At 39.7% G+C, this 21,667-nt stretch overlaps 1 protein-coding gene across 3 annotated transcripts in view; it reads left to right on the forward strand.

The window, feature by feature from the left end:
- The window catches only part of KDM5A (lysine demethylase 5A), a 50,515-nt gene that overhangs the window by 25,132 nt on the left and 3,716 nt on the right, over positions 1-21,667 (forward strand). The window contains exons 14-27 of one of the 3 annotated variants that reach the window (XM_082309980.1): positions 592-786; positions 893-1,074; positions 1,343-1,467; positions 1,716-1,866; positions 4,940-5,057; positions 8,351-8,706; positions 9,219-9,357; positions 10,346-10,525; positions 12,033-12,194; positions 13,246-13,797; positions 14,594-14,737; positions 17,946-18,105; positions 18,398-18,618; positions 20,368-20,778. In XM_082309980.1, coding sequence (XP_082166106.1) covers positions 592-786; positions 893-1,074; positions 1,343-1,467; positions 1,716-1,866; positions 4,940-5,057; positions 8,351-8,706; positions 9,219-9,357; positions 10,346-10,525; positions 12,033-12,194; positions 13,246-13,797; positions 14,594-14,737; positions 17,946-18,105; positions 18,398-18,618; positions 20,368-20,778 — 3,096 coding nt within the window. Of the gene's footprint in view, positions 1-591; positions 787-892; positions 1,075-1,342; positions 1,468-1,715; positions 1,867-4,939; positions 5,058-8,350; positions 8,707-9,218; positions 9,358-10,345; positions 10,526-12,032; positions 12,195-13,245; positions 13,798-14,593; positions 14,738-17,002; positions 17,063-17,945; positions 18,106-18,397; positions 18,619-20,367; positions 20,779-21,667 lie in introns of those variants that run through there. The other 2 variants (XM_082309981.1, XM_082309982.1) reach the window with 2 other exon arrangements.

Here is a 21,667-nt window from a genome sequence, read left to right on the forward strand (position 1 = left end):
GGATTGACAGTGTGTCAGTGTTCTTATTTTCTCCTGGGCTCATGATGTAATCTGTGTATAGCCTCCGTGGAAAACTGCTAAACTCACACCAGCCATGTGAAATTTCCTTTGCTTATACAAAATGTAACCAGAAATCTGTGTAGCAAGTTCATCTAGCATTTTACATTTTTTTCTTTAAAAGGCACAAAATGAGTTATATCAATTTTGGTTAACTCTAGGCATCTTGTGTTAAATGTTTATGTCCAAGCACAGTAATATCCAGAGGGCAGTGCATTCACCTTAGCATAGACCAGATGACTTCTTTTTGGTGCCAGTTTCTTTCCACTGGAAGTAAAAAGAGCTTACGACAACTCTTAAACTTGTGTCTGAAAGTTAGGCATGTAAGGTTATGGCAGATGACCCCCCACCACGGATATCTTTTGTCCTCATCTGTGACATGATTTAAGGTTTTTATAATTGGCTCTGTCCCATAAGATACAACTCTCTTAGTCTCAGTCTTTTCCCAGGTTTTATCGAAGGAAGGAAAGTGGGAGCTAAGAGATCATCTTGAAATGTCTTTTCCCAGAATGATAGATGTCGGGTTTTTTGTAGCTTCCCATTGGACGTCAGTGTGTGAGTCATTACCGAAGGCTAGGACGTCATTGTGTTTTCTCCCATGAAGAGCTGATCTTCAAGATGGCTGCAGATCCAGAGTGCTTGGATGTCGGGCTGGCTGCCATGGTCTGCAAGGAGATGACTCTAATGATAGAGGAAGAGACACGGTTAAGGGAGTCTGTTGTACAGATGGTGAGTAACAAGACAACTCACTCACTTTGGTTGCAAAAGAACTTTTGCTTCCCCCTCCCCCAGCCTGGATTAGAGTTTTTAGCAAGTGTCTAATTTTTTTTGTTAGGGAGTGTTGATGTCTGAAGAAGAGGTATTTGAACTGGTTCCAGATGATGAGCGTCAGTGCACAGCTTGCAGAACCACGTGCTTCTTGTCAGCTCTTACATGTTCCTGTAATCCTGAGCGTCTGGTATGCTTATACCATCCGTCTGATTTATGTCCGTGTCCCATGCAGAAGAAGTGTCTAAGGTACACAGAATTTTTTTTTCCACCCACTTTTCTTCCATATACAATAGTTTGCTGGAGACCAGTGACCAAATACAACATTTGGCCACACTTGTCTTTGTTTAAGGAGTATTTTTATCCTCTTTGCTTGTTTCTTGGTTCCAAGGCAGCAGGTATTATACATGTTCTGTCTTTCTGGCCTTGTTGTAGCTGGAAAAACACAATATAAACAATATCCTGGCTTTTGTATGGGCATTAATACTCTTTCTGTCTTTTCCTTCCATATCTCCAGGTACCGATACCCACTAGAAGACCTTCCTTCTTTGCTGTATGGAGTGAAAGTTAGAGCACAGTCTTATGACACTTGGGTCAGTAGAGTTACAGAGGCTCTGTCTGCCAATCTCAACCACAAGAAAGGTCAGACTTCTATCATTCATAGTAGGATGTCCTGAAACTCCTACATCTGTTCTGTGCTCTAATGAGAGAAACACTGTGTATTGTTTAGTGGAAAAAAGAAATGAGCTAATCTGAGAGTGTAATGCCACTCATCATTGTGCATTTCAAATTGAACTAGCCTGTTGGAGCCTTGATTGAAGGCCTTTGAAGCAGTCTAAAATCTCTTTTGTTTTTGCATACAAAATATTTATGTATTGTTATTATTACAGATGTGATTGAGCTGAGAGTAATGTTGGAGGATGCTGAAGACAGAAAATACCCAGAGAATGATCTTTTCCGCAGACTCAGAGATGCTGTGAAAGAAGCAGAGACCTGTGCTTCAGTAGCACAGCTGCTTCTGAGCAAAAAGCAAAAACACAGGTAGGACAGGCATTTTTTCAACAGTTTCCATCTGTCTGTTTTGTTACTTGATGGGCCCTGGGAATGCACGAACCCTGAGGTCTCACTGCCTACTAACTTCTTTCAGTGTTTCCTGCCCTTAGTGCTGTGACTCATTGAGAGGTAGGGGAGGCAGATGGAGTGACACAAAGGGCCAAAAAAGCACACTGGGTTGGAATGTGTTAAACAGACTGTTTTCAGCTGACTTCTGTACTGAAATGTGAAATCCTTTGGAGAAGTTGTGTGTTTGATCGCTGATCAGGTATTTCTCTGAATGTGTGGGAGAGTTGTTGGGAAAGACAACTAGAGGAAAAAATGTGATGAAAGTAAGTCTTGACATGAATGTTAGTGTTTTAGGTACCATGGCTAAGTACATAGCTTAAAGCTATGGAAAGAAAATCTGTTAAAACATTGGATTGCAAAGCAAAATGCTTGAAAAGTAGGAAATACCAATTATGGTTGGTGAGGCAAGTGCAGTTGTATCTTCTGGTACAGCATTTCTCAAAAATATTTATAGTTTTGCCAGCTGTTCTCAAGTTGCAGAATGTGTTGTGATGCTGGTGGAGTTACTGGAAGATGCAAAGGAGATGTGTCTTGCCAGCATTGACTGGGACAAAAGGATCTTGGGGAGCAGAGCAGTGCAGAGAGCAAAAACAGTCCAGAGTTTGAGCTAGTCTTTTACTTCTTGGGAAGGACCATGGGAGTCAGCGATGTGTGGCTGCAAAGTAGTGGCTTGCCTCAGTGACTTCTGGCAGTTTAGACTCCCTTAGTTCTTTGTGTTGCCTGCCTTGCCTGCGGCTGCCTCAGTATTACTCTGTCCACTGGCCCTACCTCGGCAATCTGCTGGATGTGTCCCCTTGTTCTGCTGTCATGAGCCTTCAGCAACGTGTTCCTCCTTCTCTCCTATGCATTCTGTGCACTGAATAAAAGTCCCATAGAAAAGAATTTGATCAGGTGACTGTAATTCTTGTGCTAGTGGTTGTATAGTAAGCTTTTATAGCTTGCATTTCCTCTAAGATTTGGCTTTGTAGTTGGTTGTTTTTTCTGCATGTGTAGTTTTTTTGTATAACTTAAGACTTTTCAAGGGAGGGAGTAAAAAGTCAATATCTTGTTAATTATAATACCCAACTTTGCTACACAGGACGTACTGCGTATCATAATTGCTTGAACTCGAACGCTGAAATGTTAGAGTTACACCACAGATCCAAGTATAATATCTGATGTAATTGGAAAGCTGTTATAAAACAGAGAAGCATTTTTGCTGCATTTGAAGGGGAAAGAATGCTCTCCAGTTTGTTTTTTATCATTGTAGAATCCCACTACCGCAGGGGTATGGTCACTTAGAACTCTGGTCTGGATGATGGAAGGAATGCTACAGGGCTTGCATTGCCCTGTTCCTAGTGAAGTTTAATTATTTTGGTAGCTCCCAGCTGTTTCTGGTCTGCTGCTGCTTCGTCCTCCTCCTGCTGTTGGAGTGTGTCAGCCTTCTCAACAGATTTGCCTTCAGTTAATTATTTGGTGGATTTCCAGCACTGTCCCAAGAAACACAAGGGGTAGAAAGATTTGACAGATTTCAAGGATGTGTCTGATCTAAAGCTGAAAGGAATTCCATGGGGGAAAAAAAAAAGGACTTGTATATACATCTGAGGGCTGTTGTATGCTGAATAGCAGTATGTTACAAAATTGAGGTTTGAGAAAGACTTTTAAACCTATTCCATGAACAGCATTAGGAAATTTAAATATAGAGGTCATGTTCAGCTTCTTCTTTAACATTAATGTTGATGTTTAATACATTGCGAAGGATCACATTTACACAAAGGATAAGGTTATTAAGAAAGCAAATTAAAAATGAGTGCTCAAACAGAACAATTTGGCAGGGATTAAAGCAGCAATAAACTCATGGTCAAATGTAGCAAAAGAAAATCTATCCCTTATGCATCTAATTATATATAAACCTGAAAAATAGGTAATGTGTAGCTGTGAAGATGTGTCCAATATTCCAATCCTATCTCTCTCCCTGCTGTTAAAAGTTGTGAGTTTCCGTAGGCAGGGATAGTTGTCTCTTTTTGTGCAGCATCTCGTGCTGTGGCAGTCCATGGTTGGACTAGGGTCAGAAAGGCAGTGAGGTGTTTCAGAGAGTGTGTCCTCCTGCCGTGGTGTCTCTTGGAGCGCCGCACCCCGTTCACTCTCATGCAGGAGTATTGGAGGCCCAGCAGGTCCAGTGCAGCCACCGCTCCTTCTTACTGTCTGTCGTAGCTAGTCAAAGCCTGCAGTGTTCTTTTTTCCCCCTCTGTGTTTCACGTAGTGTGTAATTATGTTTGATCATTCATCTAAATTTTACTTTTACAATTACATTTAAGTCCATAGGTTGAAAGATTGAATTTTGTTTTTCTTTAATGTTTCTGTAGTAATAAAATGTAGATTCATTAGCAGGGAACCACTCTTCAGTGTTTAAAATCTGTCCTGCTTGTGAAATTGTTGTGCCTGTCAGTGATATGTAAACCAAGTCTTTAATTTGTGCAGTGTGTCACTTTTAAGTCTTTTACTGCATTCAGCGGGCTCGTGATACTTGCTGTGGGTGATATTTAATGGAAATGTCTTTACAGAACATGTCCTACTTGGTAGCAGTCTTTTCCTGTTGCAAGGCCAGTTTCAACAGTTCTCTGGCTACAGAGAGAGTGCTCTAGAAAATAAGACTTCTTTTCAGAGCTTGTTGCTGTTACATACCTGAGACTTCTTGTCAGTGCCTGTCATGGCAGTCTAACTTCTTGAGCTGCCTAAAGCAAGCTTTTTGGGGCTATGTTCTTTTACCTATTTGGAACAAACCCAATTTGAAAGTCGTCTAGACATTCCTACCTCTGAAAAGCAGGGTAAATTCTCTTGAAGATTCTCAGAGGTATTACATTAAATTTAGTTTTCAAGATTTTGGAATTCTTGTGGAGTTTGGTTTTTTTGAGTTCTCAAGTGATGAAATTCTTTTGTAACTTCTCAGTAAATCCAGGGATCATCATCCTCTCTCTCATGTAATATTGTTTAATTATGTCCATTCATACAGCAGACAGAGCCAAGATAGTGGAAGGACACGGACCAAGCTAACTATGGAGGAGCTTAAAGCATTTGTACAGCAGTTGTTTAGCCTGCCCTGTGTTATCAGCCAGGCCCGACAAGTAAAGGTGAGTTTCCATCTGCTCCTCAGATATATCGGGTCATGCTTTTTGCTTTGTTCTGTTTTTGTTTGTGGTTGTCTGTTTTTTGTTTGTTTGTTTGTTTTTTTTTTTTTTTTTAAACAGATTATATTGCCTGATGTAAAGGACGAGAGGCTTTTTTTTTTTTTAAGAATCAGTCTTACACTGGCAGAGATGGATTGAATAGGGTGTTTCATTTCTAGCTTCTAATATAAAGCAAGTAGCTGCTTTTCAATATCTGTGGCCTCAAGAAAGGAAGTAAAATACACTGGATATATCTAGCTCAGTGTCTTCCTGCTTTACTGGGTAATCTTGCTGTTGTCATTGAAGTTTTGCTGATGACGTTGCTGTCTGTCCATAATGGAATGGTAACATGTATTTCCTGCTCATTTTCTTGCTTGTTTGTAAGCATGTCTCTAAGTGGGCAACGATGGCATTTGTATTTTTATGCTAGTGTAGTCATAGCAGCTGAATATGTATGGCTCAATTTGATAGCCTGAACATGGCTATCTAGTGAGCTGTGAGATGCTCTAAAGTATTCCACCTGGCCTCCATTGCCATTCTGGAAGAATACCTTAGCTCTCTTGTGAGGCAGTCTCAGACAGCGTGGGGTATTGCACATGGCGATCAGCGTTTTGACAACTGAACAGAGCACTTTACTTGACTATGCATACACTTTTTAAGGTGCCTGTTGCAGTGGGCATGGTCAGATGTGGTGGTCTCACTGTAGGTAAATCAGAATAAAAGATGCTCCCCACCTCTCACTGTCCAGGCAGCCCAGCTTTATCTCTCTGAACCACTTACTCTTATTCCAGCATCTTTTATGCTATCTATAGGGATGGAATTTCCAGTTAAATCCTACCCTTTATATGTTTTGGTAGAAACTTCCAAAGGTTATATCGGTGTGCTTCTTCAGGGGAGGGGAAAAGCAGCACCATGTTGACAATTGTTCAGTAAATACTTCTCAGCCTTGCTTTCCAGGTTACAGCCCCCTTAATCTGTATGCATGGCCTGCATTTCTTGTCTTTCATATATATCTTTGCACCTGTCTTTGAACGAATCTAGCCTAATAAGTAATTCAGATCATACTGATTCCCCTGGCTGCTATTATCATTTATCACTCTGGCAGTCTGTATCATAGCAAGTGTTTTCAGCAGTAATCTTAATTTGTTTCTGTGTCACTGATGATGAAATGTTAAATAGTGTTTCGCCTACTAACCAACTTCTGGAAAACTCCTTCAAGAAACATCCTTAATAAATGAAGGTTTTTCACCTTAAGAAATGGTTCTTGAGATGTGTGTTAACCATATATTAACCCACATATTCTCTGTTGATACAGTTTTAAGAAGAATGTTCTATAGTGCTAGATTGAGGTCCTAAAATTCTAAAACATTACCCATATGTGCAGCTCCCCTACATAACCAAACATATAATAGTTAGTCTTGTTTGAGAAGGCCTCTTTTCCATAAGTGTTTCCTGGTGATGTCCTCCTTCATTCACGAATTCTGTATTGACTTTTCCATGGTAGTTCATTGTTGATATCATGAAGAGACTTTATATTGGACTTTCTTCTTGTCTTTGATATTGGCATGTTGTTGCTGAAAACAGGTGCTTTCAGAAAACTAGAACTTCAGGAGACAGATTTCCCAGGCTTGTTGACTCTAATCTTTATCCTTCAAAGATGTTCTTTAATGTGTTTCCCAGCAGCTAATAGAGTGGAAAGTATATTATCATCCTCATATGATAGGAAGATTTTACTACACTTCTTTGCAAATACAAACCAGAAATACTTACTAATATTTATTCATGAAATTTTATCGTCATCTATTCATAGACCTATAAGGTTGCTCTCAAAGGAGTTCTTTGTTTCTAGTGTATTTAAAACCTGCTTCTAATTAAGACGTAATTCCTAGTTGACGCAGCTGAGGGCATACAATAAACTCTTTAACGGTTTTAATTTGTATTTTTGTCTAAACATTTTCACCCAGCTAGTCTCCTTCTTCCCCCTCCCCAGCCTTAGGAAACTGGTTCTGTTAAAGTACTCTGTGCATGTGTATGCTCTTGAAGCTTCAACATAATCACTAACCAATAAAATAAATATTATCATTTTACTGGTGAGAAACCATAGTCTTTTAGCTTCTGAATGAAGTCAGATAATGATCATTTATGCCTAAGCACTCACTAACTTTCAGCATGGCATTTGAATGCAATTATCCATCATAATGAATTGCAAAATAATTGTCATGTTGGATGATGAGTATTTTCTCTACACAAAAGGCATTATAATTATTAAACTGTAATAATTTACTGTTGTCACTGTGAAGCATTCAGCATATGTTCCCTAAATCAAAATCCTTATGATGTGGATCTTGTTCTTTTTTGTAAATGCCTTCCGGTTTCCAGACAGTCATGAAAAGCAGCATCAGACAAAAAGTACAGTAAGCTAAGGGTTAGGAAATGCAGGTTTTGCTCCTCATCATGCCATCGACTTGCTATCAGGAATACCTGTTTTTGTAAGAGATTCAGGAATGAATCAATTGAGTATACTGGTTGAATGTTCTTGAATGAATCTCCTGCAGAGATTCTTCCCTGTCTGTTTGCTTTCTTTGATTTTTTTCATTGCAGTGCCAAAACATGAGGATGAGGACAACTGCAGCAGTGCAGTTGGATTTCTGTGAAACTGTCTCCTTTCACTAGAGGGTTTTGCATTTTCATTTCTTTGCTTTTTGAGATAAAACCTAGGTGTGTTTAAGTAATGGGCCTGCTTTAGGAAACAGTAATTTAAAACCTGACCATTGTTATTTTAATGATCTTTTGGTATTTGTGTCATCATACAACTCTGGCTTGTTCTTTTTCCTCAGCATGTTGTGTATTACCATCATTACTGTAATGCCCTGGACACTAGACTGAAAAGATGATCTGTTTGCAGAAGTCCCCTTTCCCCCCACTATTTTAAAATCAATGTTGACCGGGCAGTGCTTAATATTCTGTTTTTTGGCAGCTGTAGTTAGTTGCAGTTGTACTATTTTAGGTGTAGAGTTTCATCCACCTGATGTGTATAGTGTATGAAACATTAGACCAAATGAGTTTAGGTGGTCCGTTACTTAATACGTGTCAGACCTGACGGCTTGTGACAAACTAGCTGGCAGTGTGTGTAGAAGCTCTTGGCTGATGATGTGATGATCACATACAAATTTGCAGCTGACTGATCCTTCAGTCAACTTTCCCTTTTGATTCTATGGGCGTATTTTCTAATTGATTTGTACTGTATGTTACTTCAGAATCTGCTTGACGATGTGGAAGAATTTCATGAGCGTGCTCAAGAAGCTATGATGGATGAGATCCCAGACTCCTGCAAGCTGCAGGAGTTGATAGACATGGGCTCTGGCCTTTACGTAGAACTTCCTGAACTGCCAAGGCTGAAGCAAGAGCTGCAGCAGGCACGGTGGCTGGATGAGGTGAGGTCCACCCTCTTGGATCCCCAGAGAGTCACCCTGGATGTGATGAAGAAGCTGATTGACTCTGGTGTGGGCTTGGCACCACACCATGCTGTAGAGAAAGCCATGGCTGAGCTGCAGGAGCTGCTTACAGTCTCGGAGAGGTGGGAGGAGAAGGCCAAGGTCTGCCTGCAGGCCAGGTGAGTGTTCCTTTGCAAACTGTTCTTATAGGTCACACACTGCAGGGGTTCTCAGCCTCGGTTGAGGAGTGTGGTGAAAAGTAGGGGCTTTGAAGCTGTAGTACTTTTTTTACCTCCCAGCGTTTTGATTGCTCAAGAGTTGGATTTGAGGTTGTTGATGAGTTGCAGAAGAGTTGATTGCTTGTCGTGTTGCACAGTGGCAGGAGGCTCTGAATTGCCGCTGTCTTTGCTATTCATCCCCCTCAACAAAAAACACTGAGTATGCTGCACAAGACAGCTTACTCAATGTTAAGGAGTTCTGATGCTGTACTCTTTTGAACTTGATTGTGCAAAGTCCATCAGCTTTCTCGCCTCTCCTGTTATGTGGTAGCCAGTAGCACCCTCCAAGACTAGAGCCATGGTATCCTACACTGCAGTGTAGTGAAGTCGTTGCATCACCAGCCTGTCCAATTTATGTCTTCAGTTGACTGGCGTTTTGAGAGAAAGCTGGAATTGAGTTTTTCTTACTCTAGACCACGCCAAAGCATGATGGCTCTGGAGGGCATCGTGAATGAAGCAAAGAACATCCCTGCTTACCTGCCCAATGTGCTGGCACTGAAAGAAGCCCTGCAGCGGGCTAGAGACTGGACAGCCAAAGTGGAGGCCATTCAGGTAGGGGTTACAGCAGGGACTAGAATCTTCTGCTTGCATCGTTTTATTTAGATGTGTTCTTTATTCCTAGCCCCTCTCCCCACAAAGGTGACCTGAAGGGAAACCTTACTATAACCTTAAAAAAAAAAACCAAACCTTAAACCTTACTGCTGTTAAACGTGCTTACCATAGCTCGTGTGTTTGAATTTCTTTTTCTTTTTGTGCTGCTCTTTCCCCACTGGCTATTCAATTTCTTTCCCTTCCTTTTATGCATTTCATGGGGGATGTAAAAGTGGGCAAATTCATTATGATACAAATGTAACTCTCAAAGGGCCTCTACTTGGTATTGAAACTGTTCTGCACACTGTCACTGGAAATACTTAGCTGGAGTGGAAGATGTTCTGTTCACAGGTCTTCAGTTTTGGAGCTGGCTATGGAAATGGTTTCTTTTTATTTGTTTTTTTCTCCCCAAAATGGTGCAAGATTTAATGGCACTGATGGCTGAAATTTTCTATCTGAAATAGATAAAGTTATGACATTGTTAGTTCAGTAGTCGTGTCCCCCCCCCATTGCTTTACCCACATAACTTGATCCAAAAGTGACGTGGCTTCTGTGATATTTCTGGGTGTTGATCTGTGGGCTGCAACTGTTATTCCTGTATCGGGTATTTGCTGGGAACTGAAGTGAGAATCCCAATTGATTTCACATCAGCCCCTGTACAACTCCCAGATATTGTAGCTTGCTGTTAAGCAGACATCATTCAAGACAACCATGTAGAAATGAAATGTTGTCTTACTCCGTAAGCCAGCTGGCCATGTCAGAATGGCTGTTAAAATAAAAACTGTATGAGGTAGTTTTAAAAATATCAGTAAGATTGAAACCCTGCCCTCCTTTCCTTTCCTATGGAACTCTATTTTAGTTAGTGACAAAATAGTCTATGGCTTGAAATTAAGCTGGCCACTGATATAATGGTGGAATCGTTGGCTTAGAAAAATTTCTTTTACCCCAGAACGGGAGCAACTATGCCTACCTGGAACAACTGGAGAGCTTGTCTGCCAAAGGCCGCCCAATACCAGTGCGTCTTGATGCCCTGCCACAGCTGGAGTCACAGGTAGCTGCAGCACGTGCCTGGAGAGAGCGCACAGGAAGGACCTTCCTGAAGAAGAACTCAAGCTACAGCCTGTTACAGGTGAGCAACAGACACTTCTGTGTCAGCCTTCAGGAACTGATATTGATGGCCATCTGTGGTCTGGAGGGAACAGCTGGTTCAATTACAGTTGATTACAGCTCCTTTTGAGAATAGAATATAATAAAAAACCTCAGCTGTTCTCAATTGAAAAGAATGAAAAAGGCAAAAAGTTATGTTTGGCTAGTCTTGGTTTATGTATAGACAACCTCAGCTGTTACTTTTGAAGAAACAGATTAAAAGTCCTTTTTGGGAGGGAAAGAAAAGGATTTCTCTTTTTGTACAGTTGTAGAAATGTAGGCCTGAAGTGGACATAGAAGCTAATTGAGGAATGTTTTAACTTGTTCCACTGCTTAAATTCTAAGCAAATAGATTAGATATTTTGTAAGCTGTTTAACTATAAGAAAAATTAAGTCAGCAACTGTTTATTTCACTTCAATGAATGTAGTTACTGTCTTTGTTTTAATAAAAATCATTCACGTGTTTGAAGATTTATCATATCTACTTGACAGGCTTCCCTTTTCTAGGGAAAACAATTCCAGTTCTTTCAACGCTTTCTTGTAGGCTGTATTTTTCATCCTCTTACCTTGTTGCTATTCTCTGCATTTGTCTTCACTTTTAGTGTGATGTCCAAAACCAGACAGAATCCTCTCGCTATGGCCTCCCTAGTGCCACGTGAAGTGCAAAAATTACATCTTGTGTCTCAAAGGGGATACTGCTGTTTAATGTTTCCCAATGGGATCTACCCCATTGCAACATCATCACACTGATTTCTGTTCAGTTTATAATGCACTCTAGGTCCAAATTCTTTTCTTCTGCCTAACTAGTTATTTAATATGTTCTGGTTTTGCATTTGACTGTTTTCTTAAATGTATCAATTTGAACTTTCCTATAGTGACTTTAATTTGATAGTTTTTATATTATTTAAGTATGCCTTCCAACTAATCAAGATTACTTAAAATTTGATTCTTGTCCTTAAAAGTGCTTTGCAGCCCCTCATGTTTGATATTAAAAGGCTTATAACATATTTTTTAGTTTTGTTTCAGCCACCAAATTGCTGATGTAAATATGAAATCATAGCAGATCTTTAAGACTTGCAATTGATGAAGGCGCTTCAAGTGAATGTTAAACTACTGATACTGAACTGCATACAGTATTTCAGTTAGCTATATGTATGATAGTTTAATCTGAATAGGTTTTGTAACTTAATCATGAAAACAGTGGTTTTCAAGTTGACCTGCCACATCAGTCTGGTGCTGATTACATTCAAATTCCATATGTATGAAATACTTGTATCCTTTTCTGTTTATTTCTCCTCTTCCTAGCATTAATTGAGAGATATCAAATATGTTAGATTGCTGAGTATTTTTTGCTTTCTGGTGACTCTGTTGTAATTCCTTTATTAGATGTTCTCATATATGTCCCTGAAATCATAACTTTATAGATTAGAAATTTTTTCTGTTCTTGGCATCCTTGGCTCTGACAGTGTAAGTTTTCTTGGTGCTTACAGGTTCTGAGCCCTCGGACTGATATTGGTGTTTATGGGAGCAGTAAGAACAGGCGGAAGAGGGCAAAGGAGTTGATGGAGAAGGAGAAGGAGAAAGATCTTGACTTGGAATCCCTAAGTGAACTGGAGGATGGGCTGGAGGAGGCCAGGGACACTGCAGCTGTGGTAAGGAGCAATGAAAGGTAGTGTCTCCTGATAACGTGGGTTTAATTTGTCTCTGATCTGTGTAGAAATCTTATGGAAGAACTGATAGATGAATCTCACTGAAACAAATATCTCATAATATGATATTTGACACAAGAATATAGTTCAGCTTTAATTGCAGTGAAAGTAGAGGGAAGCACAGTTCAGTGTATAAGTGCTGGTATTTAATATGTATCAGGCTATGTGTAAGACTTAACTGCTCTTGCATTAATATCTGTGACTGCTCATCTAATATTATTAACATTTATTGAAGTCCCATCAAAATAATGTGGAATGAGGTGCAGCTCTACCTTAAACAGTACCAAGACATGTTTGGTTAGGTCGATTTTGAGGGCGGCCTGTAAGTGCTTGGTCATAGAAACTGGGCTGGGGGGAATGCTATATTTGATTCTTCCTTGTTGGGAGGATATTGATGCAGCTTATCAGAAGAATTTGCTGTCATCTGGCTGCCCTTTCTCCGGGAACAAAGAAAATTAATGTGACTTATACGCAGTCAGTTTTACCTTAGTATGCTTTGTTATAGTTACTTGAATGGAGACACTGAGGAAATGCAGGTTGCTTCAGGAAGATATGTGGTCACTCAGATGCTTCCGGTGCTGAGTCAACATTGAAACAATGCTCAGCTGCATTGTCTCGGTGGACAGATGAATGCGACTGATTCTGACTTCTTTCCTGGAGTCAAAACCTGTTCTTCTGGTGGCCTTATGACAGATTTAGTTATCAACTTCAGAAACTTTGTAGATATGGAGAAGGCTATCTAAAGTTTGCATAGAATGTCTGTCAGAAGGACTCAGGGGAGTAATGAAAATTGAGGAGGAGATATTTTAGCTGAAGTTTTAATTAGATCATACAATTGCTAAGTTTTGGTCTAGTTTAACTAGGAAGATCTGTTGATATGGTTTGGTTGGTTTTTTGTATTGGTGGTTCCCTCCCCCCCCCCCCCCCCATTGCTAATAAAATGTAATCTCTCTTAGCTGTGAAGGTCATGAGCTGTTTTTTCTTTCCTGGGTAGGTGGCTATATTCAAGGAGCGGGAACAGAAGGAGATTGAAGCCATGCATGCTCTCAGGGCAGCTAACCTGGCCAAGATGACTATGGTGGATCGAATCGAAGAAGTCAAATTCTGTGTCTGCCGCAAAACAGCTAGTGGTTTCATGCTACAGTGCGAGCTTTGCAAAGACTGGTTTCATAGTGGCTGCGTGCCCCTTCCCAAAACAAGTTCTCAGAAGAAGGGCTCTAGTTGGCAGGCCAAAGAAGTGAAGTTTCTGTGTCCACTTTGCATGCGTTCTCGAAGGCCACGGCTTGAGACAATACTGTCTCTGCTGGTGTCCCTGCAGAAGTTGCCTGTGCGGCTGCCGGAAGGGGAGGCATTGCAGTGTTTGACAGAACGTGCCATGAGTTGGCAGGACCGAGCGCGGCAGGCTTTGGCCACTGACGAGTTGTCCTCTGCTTTGGCTAAACTTTCTGTGCTCAGCCAGCGAATGGTGGAGCAGGCAGCACGGGAGAAAACGGAGAAAATAATCAGTGCAGAGCTACAGAAAGCAGCAGCTAACCCAGACCTGCAGGTAGGGATGTGGATGTCTTGTTCTTTACTGTGCTTGTCCTTCTGCAGTGTGTCAAAATGCCTTATCTTTCTCGGATAAGCTTGGGGGAGCAGGGAGGGCAGTTAAAAGCTGAGAATTAGACATATCAAAATTACTTAGTTCAGTGCTCCTCAGTCTCAGGCTGTGGCTGGCTTCAGTCAGTTACGTCCTGCTCGAGGAACAGGTTTGTTGCTTTGTGCAGTTGTCAATAGCAACTGCTGAAGGTGCTTGTAAGAAACATCAGTTCAGATATAACAGCTGGCTAAGGGCCTGAAGATGTGTAAAGCAGTGGCCACTTTGGTGTCCAAATTCCATTTCCCTCTTGACAGAATCAAAGGTCTCAATATTTATAATTTCTCATGGATTGTCATTCTTAGGCATTTGGTGTCTTGTTAGTAAACTTCAGCGAGGACTGTAGACAAACACTGGTACTTTTACAGCTGACCTCTTCATCCTGAGATTGAGATTAGATGATGCTATGGTGAAAAAGTTTTTGTACAACCACAGACTATAATTTGGTAGCACTGAACAGCAGTATCTAGGTCTTTCTAGTCACTATTATTCAAAAACATGGAAATAAAATCTAATAGAACCTCTTCCTTGGATATTTCCCTGTCTTTCTTCACATCTTGCTGTAACTAGGCTTTTCTGGGACTGTCCAGGCAGTTATCCTCAGGCCAAAAGAGCCACTGTTTTCTTTGTCAGTAACTCTTCAGCTTTTTAATAGATTTTTCTGGAAATTTTATTGTTTCATTCCCATATTCCATTTTTCTTTCAGGGACACTTGACTAGTTTCCAGCAATCAGCCTTTAACAGAGTGATAGGGAGTGTGTCCTCATCCCCACGGCAGACTTTGGATTACGATGATGAAGAGACAGACTCTGATGAAGACATCAGGGAGACGTATGGCTATGACATAAAGGTAAGTAATCCAATGTGGCTTGTCTGCATGGAATTAATCCAGAACACGTGTATCTTATTAATTCGATTTATTTCAGAATGTTTTTTGTATCTTAAGCTGTCTATGTACATTCTGCCCTGGCTCCTGTTGCAGAAGAGGTACTTCTTGATTTTATCTGAATATCTCAATTCTGGACTATGGGGAAGTTTTGTAATGTTTTTATTCAAAATTTCCAAATATCCCGTTTCAGTTTCAAAAGGTGCTTTTTAGTGCCAAGGAAAAAGATACATTTCTCAAGAGATTTGTATTTATAATACCATGAAGGATGAACATTGTCTTTATGCCCCATTCAGAGATACCATGAATCATAAATATGAGTGTCTATATGGAGAACACTTCAACAGTTTTTGCTACAGCAAAAAATTAGTCTTTGAAAACTCCATGCCCTATAAAAAGTTTGCTGATGCCAGAGCTTCTTTCATGTTTTCATACCTTTCTCTTCATTCAACCCTCATATAAAGGAGGTACATGTGTTCAATTTTGGATGTGTGGAAATATTTAGGACCAGATGTCTGGATCGTGTTGTAAAATTAGTGTCTGGATTCAGTTCAGAAATTGTAGCTGCAGTTAAATTTTTAAAATATTTTAAATAGAGATGAACTGTCGTGAGAAAAGGCAATTGTAGAGATAGCCAAGTGTTTTCAATGTGATGTATTTCACTTCTGAACTTAGGAAATGTCCTTCTGATATATGTAGAGACAAAAGCAATGCCACTGTTTCTTCTCGCGCAGTGTTTTCTTTTTAGTGATAGTGTCATATCTACCTTAAAAGATGCTAACTTAAAAGACAGTGTGGTCATGTAAATTCTTCTAAGGCAGATTTTCTGGTTTATAAAGGGACAGCAAATTTTCCAGGTATGATTTGCCTCAGTCTCCTATTTTTAGTATTTTGTTTCTAAGCAGCTTTATGCAAATACACACATTTGTCTTAGTCCCATGTGAAATGCCAACAAAAGTATATTTCAATTGGGTGTTACAGCTTTTAATTAAATTAGTTTTATATTAAAAAAAATTTACAAACTGTTCTTTGCATCAGGAGTCATAATAAGGCATTTCTGAAAGACGTGGCATTTTCTGAGGCTGTGATAAAGCATACGTCAAGAAAGATGGCATATGCTTGTCAGTATCTGAGGGTTTTGCAGGAGTGTAATTTCATTTGTTTAATGATTCTGTTGTCATGATTTCAAAATCCATTACTTAACCCTTTTGATTTGGATATCCATCACTATATGTAAATGTAAAAACCTAAAAGTAAAAATCTGTTGAAGCAAAGCTGATAGGGACCAGAAGTGTCTTTTATTAGGTCAACTAACATGGTTGGAAAAGAAGACAAAATTTTCAGGCAACCAAATTCTTCAGGTCTAAATTAGGAGCAGCAAAGTTCAAAAGCAATAGCAAAGTTGCTCAGAATTTAATTCTTTTTATACTGTTGGCTTTCAAGCATTGGGGTTTTTTTTCAGTTTATGGTCTATAAACATTTTCTAGTGGAGTGATGTGGGGTTTTTTGGGGTTTTTTTTGTGGTTGTGGTTTTTTTTTTTTAAAGTATATAGATCATGATGCATCATGTATGAATTTGCTCTTAATAACTTCTTGTGGACACTGTAGAAGTAATCCTTAGATCCCTAAGGGTCCATAGACTGTATTTTGAAAACCACAGTCTTGGGCATCTCAAGTACAACAGTGGTTACAAAAAAAGAAGTGAAAAGGCCTGTTTGATTATATTGTGCTTCTTCTAATTAAAACGTGATTCTTGCCAGCAAATACTTCATTATGAGTGCAAGAGCTAGACTTGTTTTAAGATTTGTTACAAGCAGACTGATTCACTGGTCAAATTTACTGTAAATTTTCTTCACCTTTAATTGCTTTCATTTTTGTCTCATGTATTTTTTCTCATGCCTTTGCACCTGCGTTGCCTATGGCCACCAAATGGTGATATCTTTTTATTAATTTCCCTATTGGCCCTGAACTTTCTTTAATGTACTATAATACAATATCCAGAACAAGATATTGTACGAGATATAACCTTTACTATGTAGGGAGAAATATCTGCCTCTTTCTGAATATATTTATTCTACCTTTTCATCTGGGCAATTTAAATCTGAATTTCCCACTTCTAGTTCTGTGCTGAAATCATTAGTGTGCACTTCACTTCCTTTTAAACATGTAACTGAAAGCCAGAGAGAGATTACCATTCTTAAACTCCCTTTTTATGTCATGAAATGGCAGTGTCTGGGTGGTACAATTTCCTGAGTTGGCCATTTTGGGACCCACACAGCTAATCTTCAGGTAAATATTGTCAATAACTGCTCTACAGCCTTTCTCTTCTTCTAAGCCAGCTTCTTGTTTTTTATTGTTTTCTGAAAGATTTCAGTCTTACACAGCATGCTAAGTATGTTTAACCTGTTGGCCAGTTTCATCACAGATGTGATGGGGTAGCTAAGTTCTGGAAAGTGCTGTGGAAACAGACAGCTGGTTGAGGAGATTATCCTTATTAATTTTACTTGCAGGGGTGAGTAAGAAGAGGGAGAAGTTAGTACTAGGGGGCATCAAGGAATGTACTCAGATGGGCTTGTGCCTTCTCTGGATTCTCTCCCTAATGTAATGCAAAGTCAAACAAAGCTTCTCGCACTGCTAAGAGATGCCTAATCTCTCTTCTCTTAATGGATCCACCTGCACCTGAGGGCATGCGTCCCATCAGAGTGTGATGTATCTAACAAGTCAAGCATCCATCCTACACAATGCATTGAGCGAATTGAGCATCTTACACTGTTATTTACTCAGCATACCCCTGCTTTACTAAAGATTCCAGTCTTTATGGTCTTGCAGTCAAATTTTTCAAGCAAAAAAAAAAAATTATGTAGGCAGAGTAAGGCCCTGTTCATTATGTTGACTTCTGAAGACCATACTTGAGGGACTGCTGAGTGAGGAAACTTGTCAAGTGTTTCTCATGCACTAACTATAAGTCTATTGACTCCACAGTTGCTGTGTTCATCCACTGTTTAAGTAGGGGTGTAACTTTGTACCTTTTGCACATGGTCTTGGTGTCTCTGGTGGGGTGCTTCAAAGTAGGATTTTAGGAACAGCAAACTGGTCAGTCTTAGGAGAATTTACTTTGAAGTAGGTATTTTCTGGACCTAGATGATGCATGTTTTCTGTGGGTCTTTTTCAGGACAATGCCAGTGTAAAATCTTCTAGCAGCTTGGAGCCCAATTTGTTTTGTGATGAGGAAATCCCCATTAAATCAGAGGAAGTGGTGACACACATGTGGACTGCTCCCTCGTTCTGTGCCGAACATGCATATTCGTCTGCTTCTAAAAGCTGCTCTCAAGGTATTTGCTTTTGTATACATTGAGATAAAATTGGACAGATAGCTGGGATGAGCAGTCAGTAAGGAGGGGAACTGCTCTGTTACCTGTGCTAGTTGTAGAGGATATGTTGTCTGTAAGAAGGTACAGTAGAGTCAGGTTGCAATTAGTTTCCTGATGTCTGATATATAAACCTGTGTCAAAGTTTTTTGCTTGGGATTGTCTCCCTCCTTAGATTGTTGTTGTGAAAAAAGTCATTTCTTTTGGTTTTGATCTCTTCCTTTTATCCTTGTATGACTTGCCTTCTGTCTGAAAGGTTCTAGCACTCCAAGGAAGCAGCCTCGGAAGAGTCCACTGGTACCTCGCAGTTTGGAACCCCCTGTATTGGAGCTGTCACCTGGAGCGAAAGCTCAGCTAGAAGATCTAATGATGGTAGGAGATCTACTAGAGGTATCACTGGATGAGACTCAGCACATCTGGCGGATTTTACAGGCTACTCATCCACCCTCTGAGGACAGGTTCCTTCATGTCATGGAGGTATGGAAATTCAAGAAATATTCTGGTATGGAAAAAACCCCCACCACGTTATTTTGTGGTTTTTGAAAAAAGTATAATCTTGGGTAGTTGAGTGCTTAGTTACTTGACATGTTTGGATTTCAGCCGGGGAGTAGTAGATTCCAGAAAATAACAGAATAAGAGATCAAAAAATTCGGTTCTTGATCACTCATGCCATAGCCCTGTCCTCTACAATTGACCATATTTAGAACAGTTTTCTCAGGCAGTTCCATATGCAAACCTTATTTAGAAAAATATAAGGTTAGGGGAGGAAACGCTGTTCTTGATTATGCTTGGAATCAGAATTGATCTGCAAAAGAATTACAAGAAACATTCAGGAAGATGGGAAGTCTATGCTTAGCTCGTATAACTTGATACTTGTATGTTGGTGAGCTTTTGTTGTTACTGGGGAGAGAACAGTTGTTTTTTTTAATAAAACATATACAGTGGGTAAGTCAAAGTGTTGCCAAACTGCCATCAGTTACAATGGTAGTATAAAGCAGACCCTGCCTCCAAAGAAGGTGGAGCCTGCCTCCCTGCTTTACCATGTTTTGACCCAAGTACTTCACTTCAGAAGCTTAATGTTCTTCTAATGTAATGTTTTTGGCATAGAATTGATTGAAGGACAGTGAATGCCGGCAAACAGCAATTTATCAATAGTATGCCAGACTATTATATTAATAGTTAAGCACAGCTTTTGGCGGGGTGGGGGGGGGGGTGGGGGGTGGGGGGGAAGGGGCAGGGAAGGTGTTGGTGTAAGAGGGGGGGGTGTGTGTGTTACAACATTTTCTGGTTAACCCTTATTTGACCCCTTGTTTGACCAGAACTACTCATTTTGAATGGAATACCTTTCTATGTCTATTTCCATGCAAAATAGGTAGACTTTTGTAAAATAATCTTCAGAGGATTTGTTTTTGGGTGGAGTAGCTATATTAAGTAATGTACAGTAAACAGTCTTTTACTGGCTTATAGTATGTCCTTAATCTATTAATAATTATTAATGTTAAAGCGTATAGCTGGATTTACTGAAATTGAGTCAGTCCTGTTTGTACAAATGATTTATACATGTGAGTCTTTCAGATATAAATAGGACTTGTCGCTGTGGATGCTACCTGCAGTGACAGAGTTTGCCAATTTTAAGCCTCATTTCTGATCTGAATCTGCTATTTAAGATTTGTTAATGACGCCAGGGTATTTACAATGTGTGCCAGTTTGGAAGCTATTCAAATAATGGATCTGTTACTTTCTTCTCTTGCTTGAGTTGATGATACATTTTAAGAATTCACCAATTGCTTTTTCTTAATCTCCAGAATAGCAATTGCTTTCTCTCAAAAATAATTACAGGCAAGACTGACCTAGGATGAAAAATAAGCAAAAGCATCTAACAAATGATTAATCTTCTCAACTTCTATTAAAAAGCAATGTGAGAAGGGAGTTGTAATTATTGCTATTCTACCTCCTTAACCTTGCTGATGATTTACTTTTTCCACTGGACATTTTTGATTCATTGTACTTTGACACAGTTGATACCACTTCTTATTATTTTCTATTACGGTGAAAATAAAGTTGAGTCCCTTTTTGTTTAGAATTTGTAACAGTATGTTGTTGAATAGGTTTCTTCATACCATGTCAAGGTAATGGTGGAGGTAAGTACATCTCTCAAACCACAGGTTTGCAGTATATGGAAATTTGCGTTTGAAAAAAAAATCTCTTTTCACCCTTTCTATGAAGGATGACAGCATGGATGAGAAACCACTGAAAATGAGAGGGAGAGACTCTTCTGAGAGGAAGCGGAAACGAAAGCTGGAGAGAGCAGAGCAGTTCTTTGGAGATATGAAGCAAAAATCTAAAGAGCTGAAAAAACTGGAAAAACCCAAGAAGAAGAAGCTAAAACTCACCATGGATAAGACAAAGGAGCTGAACAAGCTGGCAAAGAAACTGGCTAAGGAAGAGGAGCGGAAGAAGAAGCGAGAGAAAGCAGTTGTAGCAAAAGTGGAGCTAGCAAAGGAGAGCACAGAGAAAAAAAGGGAGAAGAAGGTTCTCGATATTCCTTCTAAGTATGACTGGTCAGGAGCAGAAGAGTCAGATGATGAGAACGCTGTATGTGCTGCACAAAACTGCCAGAGGCCCTGCAAGGACAAAGTGAGTTGTCGCTTAGTTCTGCCATAGGCAATTCCACGCAAAGTCAAAAACCCCAGTGCAGTTTAATAATAAGGTTGAACAGCATGAGCAACAGAAGTGGTGTGATTGGAAATGAGAGAGGATTGAGTAGTACTTGGGTAGGTACACATACACAGATGTAGTAGCTAAAACTATAGAACTTCCTTATTCTCTTTAGGTACTTTAAAACAGGAGAAGAAGATGGAAAATTAGAATCTGGGAAAAGGTACTCTGTCTTGGTTGGGAAGCGTAACCTCTTCAAGCTGTGTGATTTTTTGCTGGCTATGTGCAACACGCATTGTCTGATCCAAAGGATTAATTCTTTGACTCAGTTAGAAATGTTCCTGACTTCAGGGTGTTTCTGAGCAGAAGTGGGATGTGCGATGTTCCTAAATGAAGTAAATTTTCTGTATTTCTTGGATACAGTCTGTGAACAGTGATGCTGCAGGCTGAGGGATCTACAGATTGCAGTGCTTCACTTTTCTTGTTGGAGATAATCAGTGATTTTAGACTTGATTGGATTATTACAAAAGAAACTTGATCTGCCTCTCTATGATACTGCCTGTCCTGATGGTCAGCTTTTAACACTGACTAGTTGATGATCAAAAAATGGGTTTTTTTGGAATGTTTTTTTCTGCTTTCTGGAAAGAAGAGAAAAAATACTCCCGATAATAACTGTGGGATTGACACTATACTGCACTGGCTTGCACAAGAGAGAGTAGGATCAAATACAAATACCAAGAACTTTATTTCTTGTTTTGCAAAATTGAAACATGGAATTCAAGTGTTCATTTGAACACTTAAAAAGACCAGTTAAAAGACCAGTTTTGATGTCTTAAACTTAGACCAAGGTTAGAAATTACACTCAGTT

The sequence above is a fragment of the Platalea leucorodia genome, assembly GCF_965183815.1.
Source record: "Platalea leucorodia genome assembly, chromosome: 4".
In the NCBI taxonomy this organism is placed as follows: Eukaryota; Metazoa; Chordata; class Aves; order Pelecaniformes; family Threskiornithidae; genus Platalea; species Platalea leucorodia.